At 40.0% G+C, this 27,848-nt stretch overlaps 1 protein-coding gene across 1 annotated transcript in view; it reads right to left on the bottom strand.

Annotated features, from left to right (window-relative positions):
* xpnpep2 (X-prolyl aminopeptidase (aminopeptidase P) 2, membrane-bound) overlaps positions 1-25,755 on the bottom strand; it is a 30,198-nt gene extending 4,443 nt beyond the window's left edge. Inside the window, exons 1-17 of the mRNA XM_047354521.1 lie at positions 25,634-25,755; positions 25,080-25,141; positions 24,758-24,868; positions 24,593-24,656; positions 20,620-20,724; positions 18,008-18,094; positions 17,684-17,827; positions 11,986-12,087; positions 11,817-11,898; positions 11,483-11,684; positions 11,307-11,396; positions 11,103-11,212; positions 4,749-4,826; positions 2,986-3,057; positions 2,844-2,904; positions 2,688-2,757; positions 2,409-2,513 (exon numbers count right to left, since the gene is read on the bottom strand). Coding sequence (XP_047210477.1) covers positions 2,409-2,513; positions 2,688-2,757; positions 2,844-2,904; positions 2,986-3,057; positions 4,749-4,826; positions 11,103-11,212; positions 11,307-11,396; positions 11,483-11,684; positions 11,817-11,898; positions 11,986-12,087; positions 17,684-17,827; positions 18,008-18,094; positions 20,620-20,724; positions 24,593-24,656; positions 24,758-24,868; positions 25,080-25,141; positions 25,634-25,679 — 1,591 coding nt within the window. The 5' untranslated portion in view covers positions 25,680-25,755. The remainder of the gene's footprint in view (positions 1-2,408; positions 2,514-2,687; positions 2,758-2,843; positions 2,905-2,985; positions 3,058-4,748; positions 4,827-11,102; positions 11,213-11,306; positions 11,397-11,482; positions 11,685-11,816; positions 11,899-11,985; positions 12,088-17,683; positions 17,828-18,007; positions 18,095-20,619; positions 20,725-24,592; positions 24,657-24,757; positions 24,869-25,079; positions 25,142-25,633) is intronic.
* Between the last annotated feature and the right edge of the window lie 2,093 nt (positions 25,756-27,848).

Below are 27,848 nucleotides of genomic sequence, written 5' to 3'. Positions count from 1 at the left end.
ATAATTAAGATGAAAACATGAAATATTGTAACAGCCAATTACTTTGTTTAATTCAGCCAACATTTTGCTTCCAGTTGACCAAATATGTGTGTTTTTGGGCTGGGGGAGAAAGAATACCCCAAGAAACTCACGCATACAAAGGGAGAGCTACATCCCAGTAGACATAATTTACTGATGTCATATAACCACATTTCCTTACAGCAGAATACAGAACATGTCTTTAAATTGTCACTTGTGAATGCGGGTTGAATTGTCCCCCTGGCAGGTATAAACTGATAAATGATAGATGCACTTCAGTGTGAAATATCCAACGATAGCTTACATTATAAATACATTATATTTAAAATATTTTTTATATCTTCTCTTACCAGTATGTTTAAAAATTATAATTTTATGACTGGCGATTATAAACAAACCTGTAAATTTCGTTCAAAAATAATTAGCCATACAGTGCTACAAAACAGCATTTGCCTTCTTTCAGATTGTTTCATTGTTTTTCTTTTTGTTACATTGAAATCTTTCAGATCATCAGAGAACGTTTAATACCAGATTAAGATAACCTGAGTAAATAAAGAAACAGATTGTAAATTAATTAATTAACTGCGATTGACCACATTTTTCGAACAGCCGAATTAAATTTTACTAGCCCAGCTACTGGTTGGATTACTGCCAGATGTTTAGGATGAAGACCTCCATTAAACAGGACCTGTCTGATGACATGAAGTAGGCTTAAAGTGACACCTCTTACCCAAATCTAAATAACTTCAAGAACACTGGGGAAACAAGTGCACATAGATTTGTGCTATTATCTTCAGGAAGATATTATAGAATACCAGCATCAACTAGAAACATAAGTAAGTATTCCTTTGTGCCAAATGCAGTTAAAACAGTGAATGCTGAAAGGGTTACCCTCTAAGAAATGTAACTTACTGTTTTATTATTACATTTATTGTTTTTATATCCTACATGAGAATGTAAGGATGATGACCTTACAACATACATGTTGCCGCAGTAAATCATTGAACTTATTATATATTTTTAGCTATTTTTATCCTAGGCATATTTGACAATGTTTTCCTTATTTCTAAAATAATGTGTGATGACCACAGATTATGTATGTGTTTTTTGTGATAGTGTTGGGTGTAAATCAAAGACAAAGTTCCAGTCAAATATTTAACAAGTAGATTGATGTCTTTCAATCTGGAAAGTGTAACAAACCCATTTCTAAGGTGTTGGGAGTCCAGTAAAACACAGTGAGAGACATTATCCACAGAAGTAGAACACAAAGAGCAGTGATGATCCTTCCCGGGAAGTGTCTGATTAACCAAAATTACTTTACCAATGCATCAACAACTCATTCAGGTGGTCAAAAAATAACATCCATGCACTGCAGGCCTCAATCTCCTCAGATAAGGTCAGTCAACAGCAAGAAAGAGAATGGGCAAAAATGGCCTCCATGGAAGAGCTCCAAGGTGAAAACCGCTGCAGACCAAAAAAAACACAAAGACCCGTCTCACATTTACCAAACAAACATCTTAACAATCCTCCAGACCTTTCATTCTCCAGATGTCATTTCTTGACCTTAAGTTCAAGCAAACTTGGTTATGCAGCAGGACAACTAATGGAAGCAGACCAGCAAGTCCACCTCTGAATGACTCCATAAAATCAGAAAAAACAAAAAATAAAGGTTGTAGAATGGTATAGTCAAAGTCTCGGCTGAAATCCAATTAAGATTATATACAGAACTAACAGGTTGCTCATGTTTGAAAATCCTCCATTGTTGGTAAATAAAACAAATCTGCAAGGAAGAGTGAGCCAAAGTTTCTCTGAGTTAAAAGATTCGTAGCCAGTTATCGCAAATAATTCCTGGCTGTTGTTACTGTGACACGCTGAGTTTTTAGATTTATGGGACAGTTTTTCACATAGGGGCAGGTTGGTTTAAATCCCTTTTTCTCTTAATAATGAAGTCTTTATTTCACAGCTGCATTTTGTATTTACTCTGGTTATCTTTGTGTTATAATAAAATTGGTTTGATTATTTAAAATATTTATCAACGTAAGTAAAAGCAGAAGAAACTGGTAAAAAGGTAAATATGTTTTCACAGCACTGTAATAAACTCCTTTCCTACCACCTACTGTGGCTTATTCACTTTAGCTGATGTGGGCATTCAGTGATGTAACCACATGACAAGTGCTAGTATTGCAAAATGAACCGTTTGATCTCACATGTGCAATGTTGGCCTGTTTTCTAATGCTCACCTGAACCTTCAGCTATGCAAACTTCAGCTTAATGCAACCTCTCTCTGCATTGGTACTTAACTTTGCAATGCTTTCATGAATCAGTATTTCTGTTTCTCCGCAGCAACACATCTTTTAAATTTATTAAAAACAACTAATGTATTGCCATACATTCATGAACTCCAAAGTAGTTTCCCACCCCGTGACCGGTTCCGTGGCCATAGTTCAGGCCCACCTCCCACAGAGCCCGGCGGCCCAGCATCTCTATCCGCACACCTGTTGGGACACAAAAGGCCTCTTTCAGACATCAAAACGAACATTCTGCAGCAGAAACATGAAGGCAATCATGGTGTGGAGGAAGAGAGCTCTCTAGTGGTGACACAAAGACACATTTCAGGGATGGAAAAGTGTAAATCTAACTCATGATGTGCTTCATTGTTTTCTGCTCACCACTTGTTCCAGAGGGAAAAACAGTTTGCGATATTTCAATGTTCCCCATGAGCACTCGAGTGAAAGCCTCCTGTGAATAAACATTTGGAAAGTATGTTTAAAAAGTGTGATTAAGTGCATGACTTAGGATAAAAATCTATTTAATGTAAATGTCACCTTTTGCATATCTGTGGGTGTCCCCCAGTGAACCGTGCGAGTGATGTCAGTGGTCCCGTCTCTAGGAGTAGTGAGAAACAGCGTGAGTCATTTTGAGCACACGAGACCCGAAGTGAAACTGGAAGAGAGTGCTTTTACTCACAGATACTGGCCACCGGAATCAACCAAGTACATCTCATCAACTGTCAGCCTCCTGCTGGTTTCTTCTGATGGGCTGCAGGGCAAAAACAAAACAGGAAATGATACTGGCAATACACTGATAGTGTTTACTGTTAAGACCTCATAAAAATGTTTTAACAAAAGGAAAATACATCAGAGCTCATTGTTTTCTCTAGAATGTCTTAAACATTAACATGTCAAGTTCTAAACAGAACAATTAAAAGAATAACTTAAGAAACTTTCGATTTTTTTTATTTTTAGACACCGGAGCAGTTGGTTAATCGTCAGTTATACTTTCAGGCGGTTTAACAGACAAGGTAAATTCAGCACTGAGACAACGTGTTTGATCCTATTCCTGACAGACTTGTGGCAAACAGCGTCCATGGTGTCCTCAAACAACATTTAAGCGTGAACTTACCTTGTCAACTAAAAGGAATGAGGTTTTTCATGTTGCAACCACAGACTTCAAGGTATTTTAGTAGTATTCATATGATATACAAGTAGTGCATAATTGTGAAGTGGAAGGAAAATGATTTATATTTTTTAACTTAAAATTTTTTTTTAACGAATAAATTAAATTTGTAGAACCACAGTTTGCAGCAATGTGGCATTGTGTCTGCAAGTTATGCACATCTTCTTTGTAAAATAGCTTAAGCTTAAGCAGATTGGACAGAGAGCATCTGTGAACATCAATTTTCAAGCCCTAGGACAGATTATCAGTACCACATAAATCTTTGCTGTATGTTTAGGGTTAAATGTCCCACTGGAGGGCGAACCTTGATCTGGTCTTGAGTCCCTTTCTAGCTCTATTAAGGATTTTTATCCAAGTATTTACACCTCCCTATCAACTCATATCAACTTCCTGTCCCCACAACATGATGCTGCCTCCATTATGCTTCACAGTGGGGATGTGAAGTGTTGGTGGTTTCCTGCCACAGTTGGTGTTTTTCAGGCAAAAGGTCCAGTTTCTGTCTCATCTGACCAGAGCCCCTTTTTTCACATGTTTGCTGTGTTCTATACTTGGCTTGTAGCAAACTGTTAATGGGAGTTTTAATGGATGTCTTTCAACAATGGATTTCTCCTTGCCACAGGACTAATAGTTCTTTTGTGAACAGATTCTCCTTACCTGAGCTTTGGCTTTCTGCAGCTCCTACAGAGTTACCATGGGACTATTGGGTGTTTGCCTGATTTATGCTCTCCTTATGGTCCATGTCTTAATAGGTTTTCAGTTGTGCCGTACTATTTCCATTTTTGGTGATAGATTGATGATTACCTTCTCCACAGCTTCCTTGGTTCCTTGGTCTTAATTATGCGTTTGTTCACTGATGTTCTCTAACAAACCTCTGAGGCCTTTACTGGACAGCTCTATTTAAGCTGAGACTCTATGTATATAGTCTTTGGGTAACCTGTAAAGGCAGCAATTAATTTTATTTAGGGATGTGAGAAAAAATGAGGTTAAATATTGATACATGCCATGTGTAATTTTCCTTCAACTTCACAGTTATGCCTGATATTGTGATGGTCCATCACATAAATTACCAATAATATATATATAGAGGTTTCTGGTTCTAATGTGACAACATGTGGTCAAGTGCAAGGGACACTTTTACTTGGACCTGATGTTTTTCAGTCTCATTCCTGGCCAACAGTGCCACTATAGTGTAATTTATCAAACACTGCAGACTTGTAAATTTCTCAGTGTATTACAAGGATCATCAAAAAGAGGATGACATGAGTTCGTCTCACCTGTAGTGGGCAAGAGCAGCATTTGGTCCACTTGCAGAGATCGTTTCAAAGCTCGGGCCTCTGTTGTCCTTTTGTTTGCTGCAACATTAATATTAGCTGTGACATCTAACTCCAAAGAAACTGTTTATGTAAATACTTTATTAATACTATAGAGCAAAGTGGTGCATGTTAGAGAATTTAAGTACACCCTTTCATCAAACTTTTTGACAGGTGGGTGGGACTTCCGGTGAGGGCGGGATTTCCGGTGGGGGGCATATGGGCGCCATGTGGTTGCCACGTGGGCAGGAGGTCACGTGGTCAAGCAGGTGGTGTGTCCAAGGGGGGCGTAACAGTGGATGCTGATTGGTTGTCGTCATTAGGGGCAATACCTTAAATGAGTCAATTAAAACACAGGGGTGTGTTTGTTATAAATAGAACAAGACAAATATGGTATTATCGGAAACTGTTTGGCATCAGCACCAATTAAAAATAGAGGGGGTGTGTTTGTAAGCATCGTTAAACCTTGAATAACCCAATGAAAACAATAGGGCGTGCCTTAGTGTTTACTTTAAATACAGAGATAAAACTCTGCACTTTACATGCAGCATTCGTTGGAAAAAAAAAGGACACCCGTTCAACAATGGCTAGAGTTAAGAGAGTTTATCGTCAAGCGGAGGAGAAACGCAACGCGTGCCAAGATGATGATGATGAACAAGCAACTGCATCATATACTTCCTCAACGGAGATACCTATCGGAATTCCCGTCGTGACATACTCTACCGATGATGAGGATCCAAAATCAACTTCAACAACCATGGTTGAAAATCAGACCTCGGTTCGGCCAAGAGGTATGTCAGTTCTGTGCGAAACCCCAGTGACCGTCTACCAGTATTCATCCCGTGAATTGAATGCTCCTAAGAAATCAACATACTACATCTGCAGGGTACAAAGACCCCCGTTCAAGACTCTGCAGGAAGAATGGTCTTTGGAGCCATATGGCCTGGTTGGCAGCTGGGGTTATATTTTCATGTATGAAATAGGAGAGCTTTGCCTGTATCAATTGGATCAAGACGAGGTATTTAATGGATCACTGGCTCTGTGTACACTCACCCACAGCGACTGGGCTGTGTTAAAGCTTGCAATCCCGCACCTTAATGATAGCCCTGAAACAGTCTCAAGGCAGGAGAGGGAGAAAGAAGAAGAAGAAGAAGAAGAAAATGAACTGTCTCCTCGACCTGTAAAACGGGCGAGAATGTTTCATATACCATCCGATGTTGAAATAGCTGAGAGAGAACCTCTCTTTAGCGCAGTGTGGGGGTCAAAAACCACAGCAAATGGCCGCTGGTCTTTTCGGGCAAGCAGACGCAGGAACAACCGGACGAGTCCCTCAGATCTGTTTGTGTTGGAGGCTTTCAATCAGGACTGCGGCGTATTCAAGACAATGCTGGCTCTGCCGTTTGAAGCTTGGGCAGAGAAGATGAGTGAAATTGGACATCGTCTTTCCGACCTTTTCCAAAAGTCACGAAGTTGGATCGATGTCATGTCAGTGAAAAAAACGCTGACGTTTCCTGTTTTACGTTTAGAACGAACCCTCTTCTGAGGACACGCCCCTTCCTATGATATATATATGGGGGGATAACTGCAAGCTCACAGACACTGAGAATCGTATCATGAGAATGAGTGGACCGACACCATACAGGGATCTCTACAACCACCGAGCAGAGATCCACTTCTCTCCTGAGCACGATGAAAGCTTCAACATTGGACCATATCATCCGCCTTCCCCTGACCTCTTCTCACCATCCACCTCAACATCCTCATTCTCAGAAAACCACTACAGTCCTGCATCACCTACAAGATACAACATGAAATATCCACCGCTTTCTCCAGACCTCTGCTCACCATCACCGCTATTCATGGCTGAGTCTGTAGACGCGAATGTCCTGCCTGAAGACATGAAGGTGGTCGTGGAGGAGGAGGTAGCCACCGGCTACTCACCCTCTACCGAAGCCCCTACACAAACCCTGGAACCGATGGAGGACCCTCAGCCTTCAGCAGAGGATGAGAGTAACCAGGAGGACGAAATTGACGGTTGGTTCTCAACCACCCTCATCAATACGGTGAAAACAGCGATACTTCATTTATTCAACATAACCTCTTTGAACTATCTCAGAGAAACCTGCTATGGATGTATAACGAACCACCCAAGCCAGCGTCAACACCATTGCCTGGAGGTACTGGGGGAGGATTATTACCAAGTCAACTTTCAACGCATCGTACGACGACTCGTAACCCCCAAACTCATTCCTGCTATTCAGAATCTTCTGGTACTTCGAAGCATACAAGCGGATGACTTCAGAGTTAAGACGATTGCCAAGACGGTTTTATATGAACTGAAATCGGTACAAGGCATCCACAGTGCAATAGCGCACGTTTATGATCGCATGGTCGATGAGAAACATCTCAAACAACTTAACTCTGTTTCAGAGTGCTATGGACTGACAAACTGATCTCACATGTTTGATGACTTGTTGTTGTATCCTTATTTTCTTTTTATTTTTTATTTAATATAAACAAAAAACAACCAGAAAACAAAATCAGATAAAATGCAGATGAATTCAAACACTACTAGCTTTTTTTAAACAACACTTTTTGGGAAAGGTTACTATGTTCCTACTTTAATTGTATTTAATAGTAAAAAAGAAAAAAGAAGAAAAATCATATAATGCAGATTAACTAAAGTACTGGAATACTAAAAAAAAAAAAAATGATACAACAACAAGTCATCAAACATGTGAGATCAGTTTGTCAGTCCATAGCACTCTGAAACAGAGTTAAGTTGTTTGAGATGTTTCTCATCGACCATGCGATCATAAACGTGCGCTATTGCACTGTGGATGCCTTGTACCGATTTCAGTTCATATAAAACCGTCTTGGCAATCGTCTTAACTCTGAAGTCATCCGCTTGTATGCTTCGAAGTACCAGAAGATTCTGAATAGCAGGAATGAGTTTGGGGGTTACGAGTCGTCGTACGATGCGTTGAAAGTTGACTTGGTAATAATCCTCCCCCAGTACCTCCAGGCAATGGTGTTGACGCTGGCTTGGGTGGTTCGTTATACATCCATAGCAGGTTTCTCTGAGATAGTTCAAAGAGGTTATGTTGAATAAATGAAGTATCGCTGTTTTCACCGTATTGATGAGGGTGGTTGAGAACCAACCGTCAATTTCGTCCTCCTGGTTACTCTCATCCTCTGCTGAAGGCTGAGGGTCCTCCATCGGTTCCAGGGTTTGTGTAGGGGCTTCGGTAGAGGGTGAGTAGCCGGTGGCTACCTCCTCCTCCACGACCACCTTCATGTCTTCAGGCAGGACATTCGCGTCTACAGACTCAGCCATGAATAGCGGTGATGGTGAGCAGAGGTCTGGAGAAAGCGGTGGATATTTCATGTTGTATCCTGTAGGTGATGCAGGACTGTAGTGGTTTTCTGAGAATGAGGATGTTGAGGTGGATGGTGAGAAGAGGTCAGGGGAAGGCGGATGATATGGTCCAATGTTGAAGCTTTCATCGTGCTCAGGAGAGAAGTGGATCTCTGCTCGGTGGTTGTAGAGATCCCTGTATGGTGTCGGTCCACTCATTCTCATGATACGATTCTCAGTGTCTGTGAGCTTGCAGTTATCCCCCCGTATATATATCATAGGAAGGGGCGTGTCCTCAGAAGAGGGTTCGTTCTAAACGTAAAACAGGAAACGTCAGCGTTTTTTTCACTGACATGACATCGATCCAACTTCGTGACTTTTGGAAAAGGTCGGAAAGACGATGTCCAATTTCACTCATCTTCTCTGCCCAAGCTTCAAACGGCAGAGCCAGCATTGTCTTGAATACGCCGCAGTCCTGATTGAAAGCCTCCAACACAAACAGATCTGAGGGACTCGTCCGGTTGTTCCTGCGTCTGCTTGCCCGAAAAGACCAGCGGCCATTTGCTGTGGTTTTTGACCCCCACACTGCGCTAAAGAGAGGTTCTCTCTCAGCTATTTCAACATCGGATGGTATATGAAACATTCTCGCCCGTTTTACAGGTCGAGGAGACAGTTCATTTTCTTCTTCTTCTTCTTCTTCTTTCTCCCTCTCCTGCCTTGAGACTGTTTCAGGGCTATCATTAAGGTGCGGGATTGCAAGCTTTAACACAGCCCAGTCGCTGTGGGTGAGTGTACACAGAGCCAGTGATCCATTAAATACCTCGTCTTGATCCAATTGATACAGGCAAAGCTCTCCTATTTCATACATGAAAATATAACCCCAGCTGCCAACCAGGCCATATGGCTCCAAAGACCATTCTTCCTGCAGAGTCTTGAACGGGGGTCTTTGTACCCTGCAGATGTAGTATGTTGATTTCTTAGGAGCATTCAATTCACGGGATGAATACTGGTAGACGGTCACTGGGGTTTCGCACAGAACTGACATACCTCTTGGCCGAACCGAGGTCTGATTTTCAACCATGGTTGTTGAAGTTGATTTTGGATCCTCATCATCGGTAGAGTATGTCACGACGGGAATTCCGATAGGTATCTCCGTTGAGGAAGTATATGATGCAGTTGCTTGTTCATCATCATCATCTTGGCACGCGTTGCGTTTCTCCTCCGCTTGACGATAAACTCTCTTAACTCTAGCCATTGTTGAACGGGTGTCCTTTTTTTTTCCAACGAATGCTGCATGTAAAGTGCAGAGTTTTATCTCTGTATTTAAAGTAAACACTAAGGCACGCCCTATTGTTTTCATTGGGTTATTCAAGGTTTAACGATGCTTACAAACACACCCCCTCTATTTTTAATTGGTGCTGATGCCAAACAGTTTCCGATAATACCATATTTGTCTTGTTCTATTTATAACAAACACACCCCTGTGTTTTAATTGACTCATTTAAGGTATTGCCCCTAATGACGACAACCAATCAGCATCCACTGTTACGCCCCCCTTGGACACACCACCTGCTTGACCACGTGACCTCCTGCCCACGTGGCAACCACATGGCGCCCATATGCCCCCCACCGGAAATCCCGCCCTCACCGGAAGTCCCACCCACCTGTCAAAAAGTTTGATGAAAGGGTGTACTTAAATTCTCTCATGTTAGTTCTCTGCAGCCTTGTGTATTCACAGTTGAAACCAGGTGTTTACATACAGTGTATAAGAAGAACATTTAGAAGGTTTAGTCTGACATTAAATTAGACTAAACCTTTTCTGTTTTGGTCAGTTAGGGTTACCAACTTTTTTTTCCCTTTCATCAAGTTCAGAAGTTTACATACATTTCCTCGGCATTTCATAGAATTGCTTTTCCTCCTCTAGCTTCTCACAATAGTTTCCTGGAAGATTTGGCCCAGTCCTCTTGACAAAACTGGTGTAGCTGGGTCAGGTTTGTGGGCTAACTTGCTCACATGGATCTTTTCAGCTTTATCCGTTAACTTTCTATGTAACTGAAATCAGGACATTGTGATGGTCACTCAGTAACATCGACTTTGTTGTCCTTAAGGCACTTTATAGATAAATTAGCTGTATGTTAAGTTCGTTGTTCATTTGGAAGAACAATTTGTGCCCAAGCCTTAACTACATCTAAACTATGTCTTCAGATGTTGCTTCAATATTTGCTAATAATATTATTTCCTCACAGTGTCAGTTTGTGAAGTGCACCAGTCCCTCTTGCAGCAAAACAGCCACACAACATGATGCTGCCACCCCCATGCCTCGCAGTTGGTGTTCTTAGGCTTTGCAAGCTTGTGTCCTCCAAATGTAACAATGGCCATTATGACTAAATACTATTAGTTTCATCAGACCGCAGGATATCTCTCCAATAAACAAGATATTTGTCCCTGAGTGAGTTTGCAAACAGTAATCTGGCTTTTTATGTTGATTTTGGTGTAATGGCTTCTTCCCCTCTGAGTGGCCTTTCAGCCCATCTTGGTACAGGACTCACAGCTTACGTCAGCATCTTCATGAGGTCTGTGGCTTTTCTTCTGGGGTTGATCTCATACCCAAACACCTTCATCTCTGGGACACAGAACCAGCCTCCTTTCTGAACAGTATGATGACTGAACATTATTATGGTGTCTATGCTTGCATATAATTGTTTGAACAGATAAACATGGCGACTTAGGGTATTTTTTAATTATACTCAATGAGGAATTGGACGTGTTGTGGTGCATAAATCTCTTTCTGAAATTTTTCTAATTTGTTTTAATATTTTTCATGATGTCACAAAAGAAACTAACCTAAAAAAGGCAAAGTTTTCACTGATTTAATCTCAGAGAGGAATAAAAAATAGTTTTGACTTTTTTTTTATAAAGCATATGTAAACATCTGGTTGTAACTGGATTTGTGGACCCACCTGCGACAGTTATTGACATATTCTGCTGCCTTCAGCTCGGTCAGATTCCCCTGTGGGACGGCCTTCTCCAGCCACATCAGCAGCTGGATAACAGCAACTGCATCCCTCACCTAAACGAAATTTATGTTTTGTGTTAACATTTTTATTCAAGTTGGTATCATGTCAGTAAAATTTGTACAACTTCTATCTGTGTTTGGGACGCACATGAGCTTCCCTCAGTATTCGTTCCTCAGTCTCGTCTTTTACAGCTTTAGTTGTTAACACAGGAGAATAGGAGGAAGTCATTAGTTTCTCCTGAATTAGATAGACAAACAGTCGTTAATATAAAAATACATTTCTATAAGGCTTGTGAAGAGAACGTGTAGACGTTATCTGCATACCTGAGGTGTTATGATCTCATAAAGTGCGTAGTTCGTGTATTCTGTTCCAATCCACACTTTAGCCTCAGGCATAGCCACATAGGTCATCAGATTTTCACGAACAGAGCCATAACTTTTCAGCTGCACACAAAGGGGTCCGGTACAGGATGCAGTCAAGTACTCCTTCAAATCCTCAGTCACTCTGTTTGTGTGGACAAACAGCCTGTAGAAGCCATGAAAGACAAAATGCAACATGCTCATACCGATGAAAGCCGGTTTCTATAAGGGTATTTTGTGCATTTGTGGTGAAATAAATGATTGTTCAATAAAGAGACATAAACAGTGAATGCCTGACCAGATTTCATCTAATGTTAGAAGTGTGTAGGAGTAGAAGAAGGGATTGTAAGGAATGTCATTTCCACGCAAATTAAAGAGCCCTAAACAAAGAAAACAAACATAATTTCTTTTCAAGCTGTTATCAGGATTCATTATTTAGAACATCATCATAGGTGTTTTTTCCTCACAGGCTGTTTCATCCAGAGCTGAGAGCAGAAGAGCTGTGGGCTTGTATGGATTGCTCGTCATCAGACTCCGTATCTGATCCACCTTCATCTGCCATGTCCTTTCTGAAAGATGAAACATTTTATGTTCACGGTGCCTTGTAAAAGTGCATACACTCATTGAATTTTGTGCAATTGACCCATTGACCCATTTTTTGCATTTTGTGATGGTACCACCACACCATCACCAAACATCAATGTATTGCACCTGAGTATTATGTGATAGAACCAACAAAAACACAATTATGAGGGAAATTATACATAGTTTTCTAAATGTTTATAAATAAAAATGTGTATTCAGACCTCTTTACTCTAATACTCCTAAATAAAATCCAGTGCAGCCAACGGCTTTGAGAAGTCAGCTTAGTGGTTAATGCTGTAAAGAACCACAGTCTAGCTGCTCTATGAAGGCCTCAGTGGATTGTTAGAGAACATGAGTGAACAAACAGCATCATAAAGACCAAGGAACACATCAGACAGGTCAGTCGGGAAGTTGTGGAGACGTAACCGCAGGTTTAGGTAATAAAACAATATCCGAAGCTTTGAACATCTCACAGAGAACCGTTAAATCCATCATCTGGCAATAGAAAGAGTATGGCAAAACTTCAAACCAACAAAGACATGGCTGCACATCTCAATGGGAGAAAGAGTCAAAAGGAGCTACAAAGATCCACTGTTCAGTTTGGAGAAGTTTTTGATAGGTAAATTAGTCATGCCACAAATCTGGCTTTCCTGGGAACGAGCAAATATGTGGTGAATGCTATGTTTAGAGGAAAACTAAGCACTGTATATCCCCCAGACACACCATCTCTCCTAATTAAACATGGAGGTGGCAGCATTATGCTGTCAGGATGCTTTTCTTCAATAGGTTCAGAGAAGTTGATCAGCGTTAATTGAAAGATAGATGAAGTTAAATACAGGGCAATACTGCAACGAAACCTGAGACAGCGAAACAACTTGAAATTATAATGGAATGGTTTAGATAAAAGCAAATTAATGTGTTAGAATGGCCCAGTCAAAGTTTAAACTTAAATCAAGCTAAGAATCTTTAGCAATTCTTCAAACATTCCTGCACTGAAAACAGATATTGTCCATCCAATTTGATTGCGCTAAAGCTGTTTTGCAAAGAAGAGCAAAGTATTTCACTCTCTTTTCAATTCAATTCAATTCAGTTTATTTATATAGTGCCAATTTACAACACATGTTGCTTCTAGGAAGAGAAAAGAGAGAGAACATGAAGTTAAAAGCTGAAATAACAGCAAATAATACAAAATTGGAGAGTAGTGTGAGAATGTTGCGAAGAAAGTGAAAGTGGTCATTATGTCCTCCAGCAGCCTAAGCCTATAGCAGCATAACTACAGAGATAGCTCAGGATAACATAAGCCACTCTAACTATAAGCTTTATTAAAAAGGAAAGTTTTAAGCCTAGCCTTAAAAGTAGACAGGGTGTCTGCCTCACGGACTAAAACTGGGAGCTGGTTCCACAGGAGAGGAGCCTGATAACTAAAGGATCTGCCTCCCATTCTACTTCTAGAGATTCTAGGAACCACCAGTAAACCTGCAGTCTGAGAATGAAGTGCTCTGTTAGGAACATATAGAACAATCAGATCTCTGATGTATGATGGAGCTAGATCATTAAGGGCCCTATATGTGAGGAGGAGAATTTTAAAATCTATTCTGAATTTAACAGGGAGCCAATGAAGGGAAGCTAAAATAGGAGAAATATGATCTCTCTTTTTAATTTTCATCAGAACTCTTGCTGCAGCATTTTCAATCAGCTGAAGGCTTTTTACTGCATTTTGTGGACATCCTGATAGTAAAGAATTACAATAGTCCAGCCTTGAAGTAACAAATGCATGGACTAGTTTTTCAGCATCACTCCTGGATAGGATATTTCTAATTTTGGCAATGTTGCAGAGGTGAAAAAAGGAAATCCTAGAAACCTGTTTAATATGGGATTTAAATGACATGTCCTTGTCAAAAATAACACCAAGGTTTTTTACTTTATCACCGGAGGTCAATTTAATGCCATCCAGGTTAAGTGATTGACTAAGCAGTTTCTTTTTTAAAGACTCCGGTCCAAAGACGATAGCTTCTGTCTTGTCTGAATTTAGAAGCAGAAAATTTAAAGTCATCCAAGTTTTATGTCTTCAAGACATGCTTGTAGTCTATCTAACTGGTTGGGCTCATCAGGATTTATGGATAAGTAAAGCTGAGTATCATCAGCGTAACAGTGAAAATGTATCCTATGCTGGCTGATAATTTGACCTATTGGAAGCATATATATATAGTAAAGAGAATTGGATCAAGTACTGAACCCTGTGGTACTCCACAATTAACCCTGGAGTTTAAAGATGATTTATCATTCACATGAACAAACTGGAATCTGTAAGACAAATAAGATTTAAACCAGCTTAGCGCTGTTCCCCTGATCCCTACAGCATATTCCAGCCTTTCTAAGAGAATATTGTGATCGACTGTATCAAATGCGGCACTGAGATCTAACAGGACAAGTACAGACACAAGTCCATTATATGAGGCCATAAGAATATCATTAGTGACTTTCAGCAGAGCTGTTTCAGTGCTATGATGAGCTCTGAAGCCTGACTGAAACTCTTCAAACAGGTCATTGCTGTGTAAATGCTCACACATTTGATTAGCAACTATTTTCTCAAGAATTTTAGATAAGAATGGAAGATTGGATATAGGTCTGTAATTTTTCAAGTCATCTCGATCAAGCGAAGGTTTCTTAAGTAAAGGTTTAATTACAGCTAACTTAAAAGCCTGTGGTACATATCCATTTACTAAAGATAGATTAATTATATCTAAAATGGCGCTGGTAATCAGAGCGAACACTTCCTTAAATAATTTGGTTGGGATTGGGTCTAACATACAAGTTGAAGGTTTAGATGAAGCTAATATTTTTGATAACTCAGGAAGCTCCACAGGATCAAAACAGTCCAAACACAGATCAGGTTCTACAGTTACTTCTAATGTTGTCTCACTTGCTGAGGATGAAGTAATCATCTACGGGAGTATGTCAAAGATTTAGTTTTTAATAGAATCAATTTTATTTAAGAAGAATCCCATAAAGTCATGACTGCTGAGAGCTAAGGGAATGGATGGCTCAACAGAGCTATGACTCTGTGTAAGTTTAGCAACTGTATTAAAGAGAAACCTAGGATTATTCTTGTTCTCTTCTATTAATGATGAGAAATGTTTTAGCTTGGCGAAGTGTCTTTTTATACAACAGTAGGTTATTTTTCCAGATTAAGTAGGAATCCTCTAGGTGTGTAGAGCACCATATTCTCTCCAATTTTCTAACATTGTGCTTTAAAGTACGCAGCTCTGAATTAAACCAGGGAGCTAGCCTCCTATAAATAATTACCTTCTTTTTCAAGAGGGCTGCATTGTCTAATGCACCACGCAATGATGAAGAAACACTATGAACAAGATAATCAATTTGTGAAGGGGAAGAAACAAAATTATTGCCCTACACTGTGTTTTTCTGTGATAATGAGGAAATTAAAAGTGGAACAGATTCTTTAAAGATTGTTACAGCATTGTCTGATAATGATCTACTATAATGACATTTTCTTTCAGGTGTGGAGTACTAGGTAAAATTAAACTCAAAAAAACTTAAAAAATGGTCAGACAGGACAGGGTTATGAGAAAATATTGTTATTTCTTTACACTCAATGCCATATAACAGCACAAAGTCCAGAGAATGAAGACAAAGGTGGGTAGGTTTGTTAATGTACTCGTACTCGTCGTCTTCCGCTTATCCGGGACCGGGTCGCGGGGGCAGCAGACTCAGCAGAGACGCCCAGACGTCCCTCTCTCCAGACACCTCCTCCAGCTCCTCCAGGGGGGAGCCCAAGGCGTTCCCAGGCCAGCCGAGAGACATAGTCCCTCCAGCGTGTCCTGGGCCGTCCCCTGGGCCTCCTCCCGGTGGGACGTGCCTGGAACACCTCCCGAGGAAGGCGTCCAGGAGGCATCCGGTATAGATGCCCGAGCCACCTCAACTGGCTCCTCTCGATGTGGAGGAGCAGCGGCTCTACTCCGAGCCCCTTCCGGATGGCCGAGCTCCTCACCCTATCTCTAAGGGAGTGCCCGGCCACCCTACGGAGGAAGCTCATTTCAGCCGCTTGTATCCGGGATCTCGTTCTTTCGGTCATGACCCAAAGTTCATGGCCATAGGTGAGGGTAGGAACGTAGACCGACCGGTAAATTGAGAGCTTTGCTTTTCGGCTCAGCTATCTCTTCACCACAACGGACCGGCACAGTGCCCCCATTACTGTGGCAGCCGCACCGATCCGTCTATCGATCTCCTGCTCCATTCTTCCCTCACTTGTGAACAAGACCCCGAGATACTTAAACTCCTCCACTAGAGGCAGGAACTCCCCTCCAACCTTAACCTTGTTAATGTTTTGAGTAAAATAATAAATAAATAATTAGTAGGAGTTGACTCTTTTATAGTAACATAATCCTCTTGCTGCAGCCAGGTTGCAAAATAAATCAATCTAATTGTCACAAATCAGGTCAGTAACTAGCAAAGTCTTTGAAGAGAGAGATCTTATGTTCAGTAGGCCACATTTAATTGTTTTATTTTTCTTTTTAGTCTGAGTTGTGTTTATTTTTATGAGATTTTCCTGATTTCTTCCTTTTCGATTTTTTTTTTATCTATTCAATTTTGGGCGAGATACTGTCTTAATAGGGTAATGGGTGGGTAGCAGTACAGAAGCTGCAGAGAGGAGTGTTAACTACAACCCTGCTTTCTGGTCTGAACCCTGGGTTGTCAGAGTTTTGGAGAACTAATAAATTCGACCAGATTCCTAGAAGGAAGAGCTGCTCCATCCAAAGTGGGATGGATGCCGTCTCTCCAGATCAGATCAGGTTTTCCCCAAAATGTTCGCCAATTATCAATGTAACCCACATCGTTTTCTGGACTCTCTTTCAAATTCATGGAACACTTTTGAGTTTACTCCTTTTCAGATTAATCCCAATAAATACACTGAGGTTTGTGGTTGTAAAATGTGAAAACCTTGAAGGAGTACGATTCCTATTGCAACACACTGTAGTGTGCCAATTAATCACCAAAATAACGTTTGCTAAAGAAAAAGTAAACTGGTTCAATTGGATCCTATTTATTTGAGTTGCGTTTTGTGAATATAATTTATCTTCTGATTGTAAAAACAAAGTTGTGCTTTTTCTGTGCTTGTTCATTTGACATTCAAGTCATCTTCCTTTTCTTCATTACTTAATGGACTCTATCCAGTCTGCCAAGAATATAAGAGCAACTGTTCTTATCCTGACTGTCAGACATGCTCTTAAAACCATGGACAGGATGACTTTTCCAGTTAAATGTACAGACCATTAGGTTTATGGTGCTCTCTATTTGTTCCATTTTTCTAATCTGCAGTCATAAAGCCTAATAAGACCAACACTAAACCAACTTCCTTATCTACAGGCTCCTCTAGTCCTTGTGAGTTAGTGGTCAATCTGCCAGCCAACCGTAAAAAACATGAACAGGCTCCTTATGGTAGTTCGCAAAGCTGCTAATTGCTCTCTTTTCAGTTTGCAGGTATTTATCAGCTCACAGATGGACAGATAGACTGCTAGGCTGCAGTGTGTGTGTCTTTCTGAGTGTAAGAAGACCTACGTATGACTCTATCAGGCAGACGGGTCAGATTGTCAGGTGGGACAGGAGGTCTGTCCTTCCACACTTGGTCGACCAGGTTAACAGGAAAGGACTTGAGGATGTGATTGCTGGACTCCAGACTCATGGCGTAGCCTTCCTGGGTCTCTAATGGAGCAAATTGCAGAAGATTACACCCACAGAACAGAATCAATCTTAAGTAAACAGTCTGAAAATAAGTAAATAGTCTAGATGGCGTCTGGTGTCCCTATCAATATTTTCCATCTACTTGGTACTTTATTGATGTTAAATTGGTCTAACAGCTGAGGTAAATAGGTAAAAACTTACTGAGGGAGAAGAGGAAAGGATCAAAGCCGATGTTGCCTCCCGGTGGTACCTGTGAGATGAGCCACTCTGACACACTCATGATGGACACTAAAACATCAAAGAAAACATTTATTAATGACATCACAAAATATGAATAAAATTATAGAGATTATCACAAGGAGTCATCATAAAATGAAAATCTGCAGATTAATTTAAAGTACATTAAATCAACCCCTACTGTTTGCAGTAGATGTTTATTAAAAATAATTAACCATGCCAAAAATGCATGACAAATTATACCCCTGCACTGTAGGCTTAGACACTTTTAAATTTAATTTGAATTTAATTTAATTTGAATTTGCTGAACAACATTTGTAATACTGTGCAAAATTACGTGCTGTTAATGCACGTTATATCACTCAGCCACCTGACATCTCTTGTACAGAAGTGATAGCTCTATTTGTACTCAGAAGTATTAACTGGAAGGTCCCCTCCAATCCCCAACCAACCACAATCCAAAATGTTTGCTGCATGTATAATATACAGTATTGATACAAGTACTGAAAAGTCACTATTTTTTATTATCTAATATATGTCTATAATGGGTCAATGATAAAATTCATAAGAGTAATTACCACATACAAAGAAGAGCTTCAGAAAGACCTGTAACTAGCAGGTACAGCTTTTCCAATGAAAACTATGAGCACTGGCCTCAACCACAATAGCCTCTATGCACACTCAGTACAAGACTCCACTCCTGAAGAAAATGCATGATGAAGGATTTGGTCAAGCCAGTGAAATTCTGGGAGAAATAGTCTAAAGCTGAACTCTTTGGATATCATTGCACACACTGTATTTGGAGGAATAATGGTTCTACACATCACCCCAAAAGAGTTTAAAGAAAAAAAAGTCTGTATTTCCAAACAAGACAATAGTCCTAGATACACAGACAAGGAAAGTCGTAAATGGTTTTAGAGACAGAAAGTAAAGCTACTAGACAAGGCCAGCCTGTCACATGGCTTTTATCCAAATCAAAATTTATGAACAAACCTGGAGATTAGAGATCATTAAAAGGACCATGTTAGGTGTTATTTAATCAACTCAGAGGTAAGGAACGACACAGAGTCAGTTTTACTTGCGGCAAGGGTAGCTGTGCAATACAAACTACGAAGTATTAGCCCCCTCTCTCTTTATTTATACATGCTGGTTCACACACAGTTCAAACAACATTCAGGGTGTGCGTGTGTGTGTGTGTGTGTGTGTGGTCAGAAAGGTTAGGGTTCATTTGTCTTGATTATAAACAAACAGAGGAAGTGGGAAGTGGGAACCTGGTGAATAGCCCCCAGATGCTGCTAATAAAATAATAAAAGCATAAAAGCATAACTCATTCTTGTCCCCATCTCCCTTCCTGTAACATGTAAGGAAGGAAAAGCACTTACATGAGTGATAAACAATACAAAAGATATGAAAACCCTAACGGACCACTAGAACCATCAAAATGTGAAGACAGTTCGAATGGAAGAATGGGTGAAATTCACAACTACAATGTGACTAGTTTCTCTGTATAGGAGACATCTTAAAGTTTTGTTTAGCAATTGGCCATTGTGGTAATTGAGCACCAAGGTTGTGAAGCTAGCTGTTTGCAATGCCAGCTAGTTGTTAGGAAAAATAGTTGCTAACAGTTAGTAATGCTAATTGTCTGTTAGCGGAAATGGTAACTAGTAACCGGGAATACTAACTACTGTTAGCATAAATGGTAACTACCCAGTGGCAATGCTAACTGCCATTAACATAAATGGTGATTAGCCATTAAAAATGCTAACAAGTTATTAGCATAAATGGGGACTAGCCATTAGATAATGCTAGTTATCTTTTAGCATATATGCTAAATAGCTGTTGGCATAAATGATGACTAGTCATTATGAACGTGACTTGGTGTTAGCATAAATGGTAACTATTCAATAATAGTGCTAGCTTGCACTAAGCATAAATTGTGACTAGTCAAAATTAATGCTAATTATTTATTCACATAAATGGTAATCAGCGAGTAGTAATGCTAACTAACTAATGACAACCAGGGTTACTAGAAATTATTAATCCTAAATGGCTTTTAGCATTAATGGTTGCAAGCCATTAGTAATGCTAATTAGGTGTAAGCATTACTTCTTCATGAAACGTTCACTTGTGTAACTGCAGTTACACAGGTGAACAATAAATGAACACAGGTTCATTTATTGTGGCAAGGATAAGAAAAAATTATCAGGATTTTTATTTTACATTTTTAAGTGATTCTGTTTCCATCATGATTTTAATCATAACCTATTTCTTTAAACATATTTCATCAAAATATGAAAAGTTGTTAGATTCATGAACCTTATCCTCTCGAAAAAAAAGAAAAAAAAAAAAAAAAAAAACAAGTACACCAAAAAATTTGAAGAAGCTATTTTGCATGTGAAAACAAGCTTTGTTTGTGTGTGCTTTTTCATTATAAAAACCCTGTAATGACATGTTGAGTGTTTAAAAGGCTATTTTTGAAAACAGAAATAAAAAAAACAAACTCCCCACAATAATTTAAAAGGAATGCCTGCGTGCAGCGTTGCCATCACAACAGGGCACAGTACAGTCATCCATACCATCTTTTTCCAGCTCCCAGTTGCAGTCCATCTGTCTCTCAGCTTGGACCCAGTACCGGCTGTCCGTCCACAGAGCTGCCTTGGTCTGAGTGACAACAGCAGTGCCTGGAAAAATGTAAAAACCTATAAATATCAGACATTATGCAGTACTGTAAAAAACTTTGAAACCACTCCTAAACTCTTTATGCATATAGCTTCCAAGGACTCAGAGGTGCTTGTAATCTTTTGAAGAGGTAATAATCACCCTTCCATTCATTGTGGACTGCTAGTCATTTAAAGTTGGGTTTTGAAGATAATAGGTTTAGGATGGACATCAGTGTTCCCAGCAACAATAACCAGTTCTTTCTTATCTCTAAAGGTAAGCCTGTTCACCCTACAAAGGAAGCTTATTTCAGCTGCTTGAATCTGGTGTATTGTTGTTTTAGTCATGATCCACATCTTATGACTATAGGTCAGGTTAGAAAAGTAGCTGTACTCGTAAATTGAGAGCTTTGCCTTTAGTTTCAGCTTTGATTTTACGACGGGAGACAAGATGAGGGCCCTCATTACTGCTAACAGAGCCCCAATCTGTCTATCCATTTATGATCCATCTTACCATCACAAGAATGTGTTGTAGATTCTTAGTGTTCCAGGTCATGACAACAGAAGGTGATTTAACTTTTCACCTTTCTTGCAGATGTTTAACCTCTCATCCAAAATGCTTCAAGACAGTTCAGTTCTTCACTGAACACAACATTAGCATCCTGGAACTGCTCTACCTGAGGCAGATACTAACCCCGATACAAAAGACCTTATACTGCATCTGTTTCAAATGAATTCATTTCATATTAATATTAAAATGCAGCATTTTACTGCTATCTCCTTGTTGTATAAAGATGTTTAGTTTGGTAGGTAAAATTACCAAAACTAAACAGAGAAAAAATGGTGCCTACTGACATCATCATGTACAATACAGCAAATACTTATTCACCTCATTTACATCTACATTCTATGCATAGTGCTTTGATTATTGTACTTTATCTTGTCTAGAGTTTTGTATTTATGTATATATATCTATATATGTCTACTTTTAAGGCTAGGCTTAAAACTTTCCTTTTTGATGAAGCTTATAGTCAGAGTGGCTTAGGTTATCCTGAGCTATCTTCCTTATTTTTACCTCCGTCTTCTTCCCTCCCTGTTGGATGGAGTAAGGGGGAGTCAGGTTTAGCCTGGACCAGCTCAGTTATGGTTGAGGTGCAAACACACCCTCCATTTCTGCTACCTGTATGGCCCCCTCTCTTTTCCAATGGTTATGGTCAATCTGAAAGAGAGTGGTATCCCAATCGCTGTGATTTTTAGTATAACAATGACCATCAGTGGGCTCTAGATGGACAAACTGTCTACTTTTAAGGCTAAGCTTAAAACTTTCCTTTTTGATAAAGCTTATAGTTAGAGTGGTTTAGGTTATCCTGAGCTATCTCTGTAGTTATGCTGCTATAGGCTTTGGCTGCTGGAGGACATAATGACCACTTTCACCCTCTTTGCTACATTCTCACACTACTCTCCAACTTTGCATTATTTGCTCTTATTTCAGCTTTTAACTTTGTTCTCTCTTTTTTCTTCCTAGAAGCTACACCTGGCCTGACTCTGTGTCTACCTGTGACAACTTTCTGGAGAGGGGCATCGTCCAAGCTTCTGCTGGCAACAACTTAATGCTCACCCTCTACCGATGATCCACATAGCCCTGTCTTTTAGTGTTTAACCCTTTCTTTCTCCTAGACATGGCAATTGACTGAGCTTTTACTGTTACTAATTATATGTGCTCTCTTTCAGACTGTAACCTTGAAAACTAGCTCAGAGTTTATCTGTTCCTTCTTTCTAGATGAAACGACTAAAGGAGCTACATCCATTAACATTTACTTTTCCTTCCCATAGAAAGTACTCCTGGATCAGTGCTTCTGTATTCTTTTTGTGTCTCTGCTCTGTTCTCTCAAACCCCCAGTCGGTCGTGGCAGATGGCCACTCACACTGAGCCTGGTTCTGCTGGAGGTTTCTTCCTGTTAAAAGGGGGTTTTTCCTCTCCACTGTCGCTACATGCATGCTCAGTGTGAGGGATTGCTGCAAAGTCAATGTCAGTGACTGTCCACTGTCTCTACATGTTCATCCAGGAGGAGTGAATGCTGCAAGTCACTGACTGGATGCAATCTACTGGGTTTCCTTAGACAGAAAAACTTTTTATCCAATTTGAATAAATAACTAACTCTGACTGCACTGTTCAATGATTAGGATTAATTGGAATGTATGAACCTGACTGTTGTGAAGTGCCTTGAGACGACATGTGTTGTGAATTGGCGCTATATAAATAAATTGAATTGAATTGAATTATATATTTTTTTAGAGTTTTTCCAAATGTATTTTTTGAAAGCATTTTACAGTCTGTAAATATTTAAGAATTATCTACTATATTGTTTGTAATTTTATTCACTTTTTATTCATGGTTATTTATTATTGTTTCTAATATTTATTTATCCTTCCTAATATTACCTTACTATAGGTGCACTTTAATCTGTCCTGTCGCTGAAATGATTTAACTTTGCCCTAGGAGGATGATAAAGTTAATCTTATCTCTATATTAATAATTGCGTGATTGTTATAGAAGTTTATGTGCTCATTTATTTGACTGTTGGAATGGATCCCTCATTATTCATTGTTCAGAGAATAACTCAACGTTCTCTCCGTCTTTCCACCATCTTCTCTGATTAAATATAAGTAAACATACCAGTCAGATTATAGAAAAACACTAAAAGGAAGAATAAGATAATATATTTTTTAAAAGATCAAAATGAATTCACAATATTTGGAAACAAAAATGGCAAATTACTTTCTATTCTAATGTCTCTCTTGCAGGCTCACAGCAGATGCACTCATCTACGTCTATATTTGATGTTACTAGACCTTACTAGTGGTTGGACCCTCTTTTGGCCTTCAGAATTGCATTAAATCTTTATGGATGGAAAATTACTTTATAATGGATTTTTTATAATACTTTATATGGATTCAACAAGGTGTTGGAAATATTTATTCGAGTTTTGGTCTATAATGACATGACAGCATTGCTTAGTTGCTGCAGAACTGTCAACTGCACATCCGTTAAGTGGATCTCATAACTGTGGAGATTGTTGGACTAAATAGAACAGATTTGAGCTCTGTAACATGGTGCATTATCCTGCCAGAAGCAGCCATCAGAAGCTGGGTACACTGTGGTTATAAATGAATGGACATAGTCTGTACAATACTCAGGTAGACGGTGGCCTTTAAACAATACTCAGTTGATAATAAGGGCAAAAAGTGTGTCAAGTAAATATGCCCCACACCATTTCAAAGGCTGTCTTCATTCTGAACCACTGATACAAAGCATGATGAGTCCACGCTTGTTGTTTATGCCACAAAGCAATGCCAGTTGTTTTTGACCCCATCAACTGACTGCTGCAGCTGAAATCAAAACCCATCAGACCAGGCAACGTGTTTCCAATCTGTGTCTATATGACACCAACAATGATGCTTCAATTTGTGATAGAAAGCAGCTAAACCCAATAAAGTGGCCAGGGAGTGCAGATTTATTTTGGTACCAACTGGGAGTAGACCACTGAAATAAAATGCTGTCATTTTCATCACATTCTGTGCAGCTTTACAGAGGTCTGTTCTGGTGTTAACCCTACTTTACTGATCTGCCATCTCTTATTTTCCCATGAAACAGCTGAGAAAAGACACATGGATCAGATATTCTGTCCGCTGTTATGGACCTCGTGAAATTAGCAGGCAGGTTACTCTGTAAGGACAGGCTCCATGAATGAGAGGATGCAATTAAGCAGTGGGTGAAAGCGTTGAAAACAAATGAACAACGAGTTAGTGAGGATGTGGGATGAAAGCTGAGCTCATATGTGGGGGTTGACTCATGATGAGGAGGAGGATGAAGAGGAGGAGAGGATTGTACCTGCAGAGCCTGTAAAACCAGTCATAAAGGCCATCCTGGCGTCATGTGGGGCGATGTACTCACTCTGACAGAAAAACAAGCAGTAAATTAAAACCACACATATACACACACACACACCAGGTTCTTAAACCCAGATGTATTAATTATGACAGACAGCAGATGTACCAGGTGAGCATCTGTGCCAGGAATGATGTAGGCAGAGATATTCAGGGAAAGCATTCGCTCTCGTAGCTCCTGCAGCTGGAGAGTAGTATTTACTGCTGTGCTGGGAAGATACTGGAACAAACACAGACAGGAAGAAAGATGATATAAACATTTCATTAAAGCCCAGGAAGCTGCTGAATTATCTCCTTCTCTATCATTCTCTGTAATCATTAACGCTGGATGAATCAACTGAGGGCAAAGTTGATACTTAATTGTTGACAATTTTATGAAAAAGTGTAGTTTACTGTTGGGGGTGTTAAAATTGGTCACAGCTGAGTCTTACCGGTGGCATCAGAGAGCAGTTCCTCTCTGTCCGCTCATACGCAACAGCACTGAAAAGGTTTCCTGGAAGAACATGAAGACAGAGCTAAATGACTGGCAAAGACAATTAACTACAGAATGAAGCACAGATCAGTTTTGTCTGACGTTATCCTATATCTTATTCTGCTGAGACAGTTTTCAGCTCTCTGAAACATCTGTGCAGTCAAAGAGTCAAAGATGAACATTTATAAAGATAAAAGGTTAGAGTAAATGATACTCAAGTAGCAAACAAGCTACCAAAATAATCCAATCTGTGTGCAAAAATGACAATTTTGTACGACTACTCCAAAACATTTCTACGCCCACTGAAAGCACATGATACAGTGTGAAAGCAAACATTTTCACTGCTGCTTTGGCCATGTTTAAAATAAATGCACTCAAACAGAATTTTCTGTCAACTATAAACAACTATAAACACATCTTAACAGCCTCAGTTTCAGTATTCATTGCAGCAGAAGCAGTGATCATCTATAAACAGAGCATAGACAGAAAACAGCATGAAGACAAACTCTTTACCCGTCAGAACAGCCACAGAAAGAGTCCACAGCCACATTGAAGGCATCCTGCTCTCAGAGTGCTGGCTGAGCTGATGTGTATGCAGGTTATGTGACAAGGAGTGCCCGGTAATGTTGTGAGCAAGTGTGTGTGTGTTGGGAGGGAGAGCCGTCCTCTCTCTCCCTCCTCCTGCTCCTCCTCTTCATGGACAACACTCACTATTTCCTCTCCCTGTGGCCCTTCCTGGTAGGAATCCTGTACAAAGGCCTTCAGAGTGGATTTTAAGACTCAGGGATAATTCTTTCCTTCCTTACCTAAAACATGTGCCAATTATCTTTTTTCAAATATTTTCTTGATCAAACTATTTATATACAGTTGAAACAAGAACTTTTCCTGTTTTATGCCAGTTAGGATTATCAAAATTATTTGTATGATAACAAGAAACAGAATCTTTTTATTACTTTCTTTCTGATGTGGATGTGTTTAATAAAAAGAAAATCCAAAATATGTCTTGAAGAGAGTTGTGGACCACCACAACTTTTGTTCATCCCTGGCTATAATTCCCAAATACCTAGAGGTGCTATTCATCTGTTCAAATAATAATAATAAATATTAACACCATGGGAATGTCCAGTCATACTGAAAATGTTTTAGTGTAAATGTGTAAATCAACTCCAGACAAAACCCAAAAGACCTTGTAAAGATGGAAGCTGAAGCTGGAAAGACAATGTCATTAACCACATTGAAACAGCTCCTGTACCAAAATGGGCTGGAAGGCCACTCGGTGGGGAAGAAGCCATTACTCTAAAACAACAGAAAACTGTGAAATTACAGTTTACAGGACAAACATCTTGATTTTTGATGACATGTCCTGTGGTCTGACAATACTAGATTTGACAGAAAAAGGCTTGCAAGCATGAGAACGCCGTCCTAACTGTGACATTTGGGGGTGGAGGCATCATGCTGTGAGGGTGTTTTACTGCAGGAGGAGCTGGTGCTTTTCAAATAATAAGATCATGAGGAAAAGAAGATTATGTGGAAATACTGAAGCAACATCTCAAGACATCAGTCAGGAAGTCGAAACTTGGACAATAAATGGATAATAACCGGGCTGCACGGTGTCGCAGTTGGTAGCACTGTTGCCTTGCAGCAAGAAGGTCCTGGGTTCGGTTCCAGAGCGGGGGTCTTTCTGCATGGAGTTTGCATGTTCTCCCTGTGCTTCCTCCCACAGTCCAAAGACATGCCTGTTAGGTTAATTGGTCTCTCTAAATTGCCCTTAGGTGAATGAGTGTGTGTGTGGTTGTTTGTGTGTTGCCCTGCGGTAGACTGGCGACCTGTCCAGGGTGTACCCCGCCTCTCGCCCGTAGACTGCTGGAGATAGGCACCAGCTTCCCCACAACCCACCATATAATACAGGTCCTTCTCAAAAAATTAGCATATTGTGATAAAGTTCATTATTTTCTATAATGTAATGATGAAAATTTAATATTCATATATTTTAGATTCATTGCACACTAACTGAAATATTTCAAGTCTTTTATTGTCTTAATACGGATGATTTTGGCATACAGCTCATGAAAACCCAAAATTCCTATCTCACAAAATTAGCATATCATTAAAAGGGTCTCTAAACGAGCTATGAACCTAATCATCTGAATCAACGAGTTAACTCTAAACACCTGCAAAAGATTCCTGAGGCCTTTAAAACTCCCAGCCTGGTTCATCACTCAAAACCCCAATCATGGGTAAGACTGCCGACCTGACTGCTGTCCAGAAGGCCACTATTGACACCCTCAAGCAAGAGGGTAAGACACAGAAAGACATTTCTGAACGAATAGGCTGTTCCCAGAGTGCTGTATCAAGGCACCTCAGTGGGAAGTCTGTGGGAAGGAAAAAGTGTGGCAGAAAACGCTGCACAACGAGAAGAGGTGACCGGACCCTGAGGAAGATTGTGGAGAAGGGCCGATTCCAGACCTTGGGGGACCTGCAGAAGCAGTGGACTGAGTCTGGAGTAGAAACATCCAGAGCCACCGTGTACAGGCGTGTGCAGGAAATGGGCTACAGGTGCCGCATTCCCCAGACCTGGGCTACAGAGAAGCAGCACTGGACTGTTGCTCAGTGGTCCAAAGTACTTTTTTCGGATGAAAGCAAATTCTGCATGTCATTTGGAAATCAAGGTGCCAGAGTCTGGAGGAAAACTGGGGAGAAGGAAATGCCAAAATGCCAGAAGTCCAGT

The sequence above is a fragment of the Girardinichthys multiradiatus genome, chromosome 23 (genome assembly GCF_021462225.1).
Source record: "Girardinichthys multiradiatus isolate DD_20200921_A chromosome 23, DD_fGirMul_XY1, whole genome shotgun sequence".
NCBI classification, from domain to species: domain Eukaryota; kingdom Metazoa; phylum Chordata; class Actinopteri; order Cyprinodontiformes; family Goodeidae; genus Girardinichthys; species Girardinichthys multiradiatus.
The sequence above is the reverse complement of the archived record's forward strand: the minus strand, read 5'-3'. Positions and strand labels throughout refer to the sequence as shown.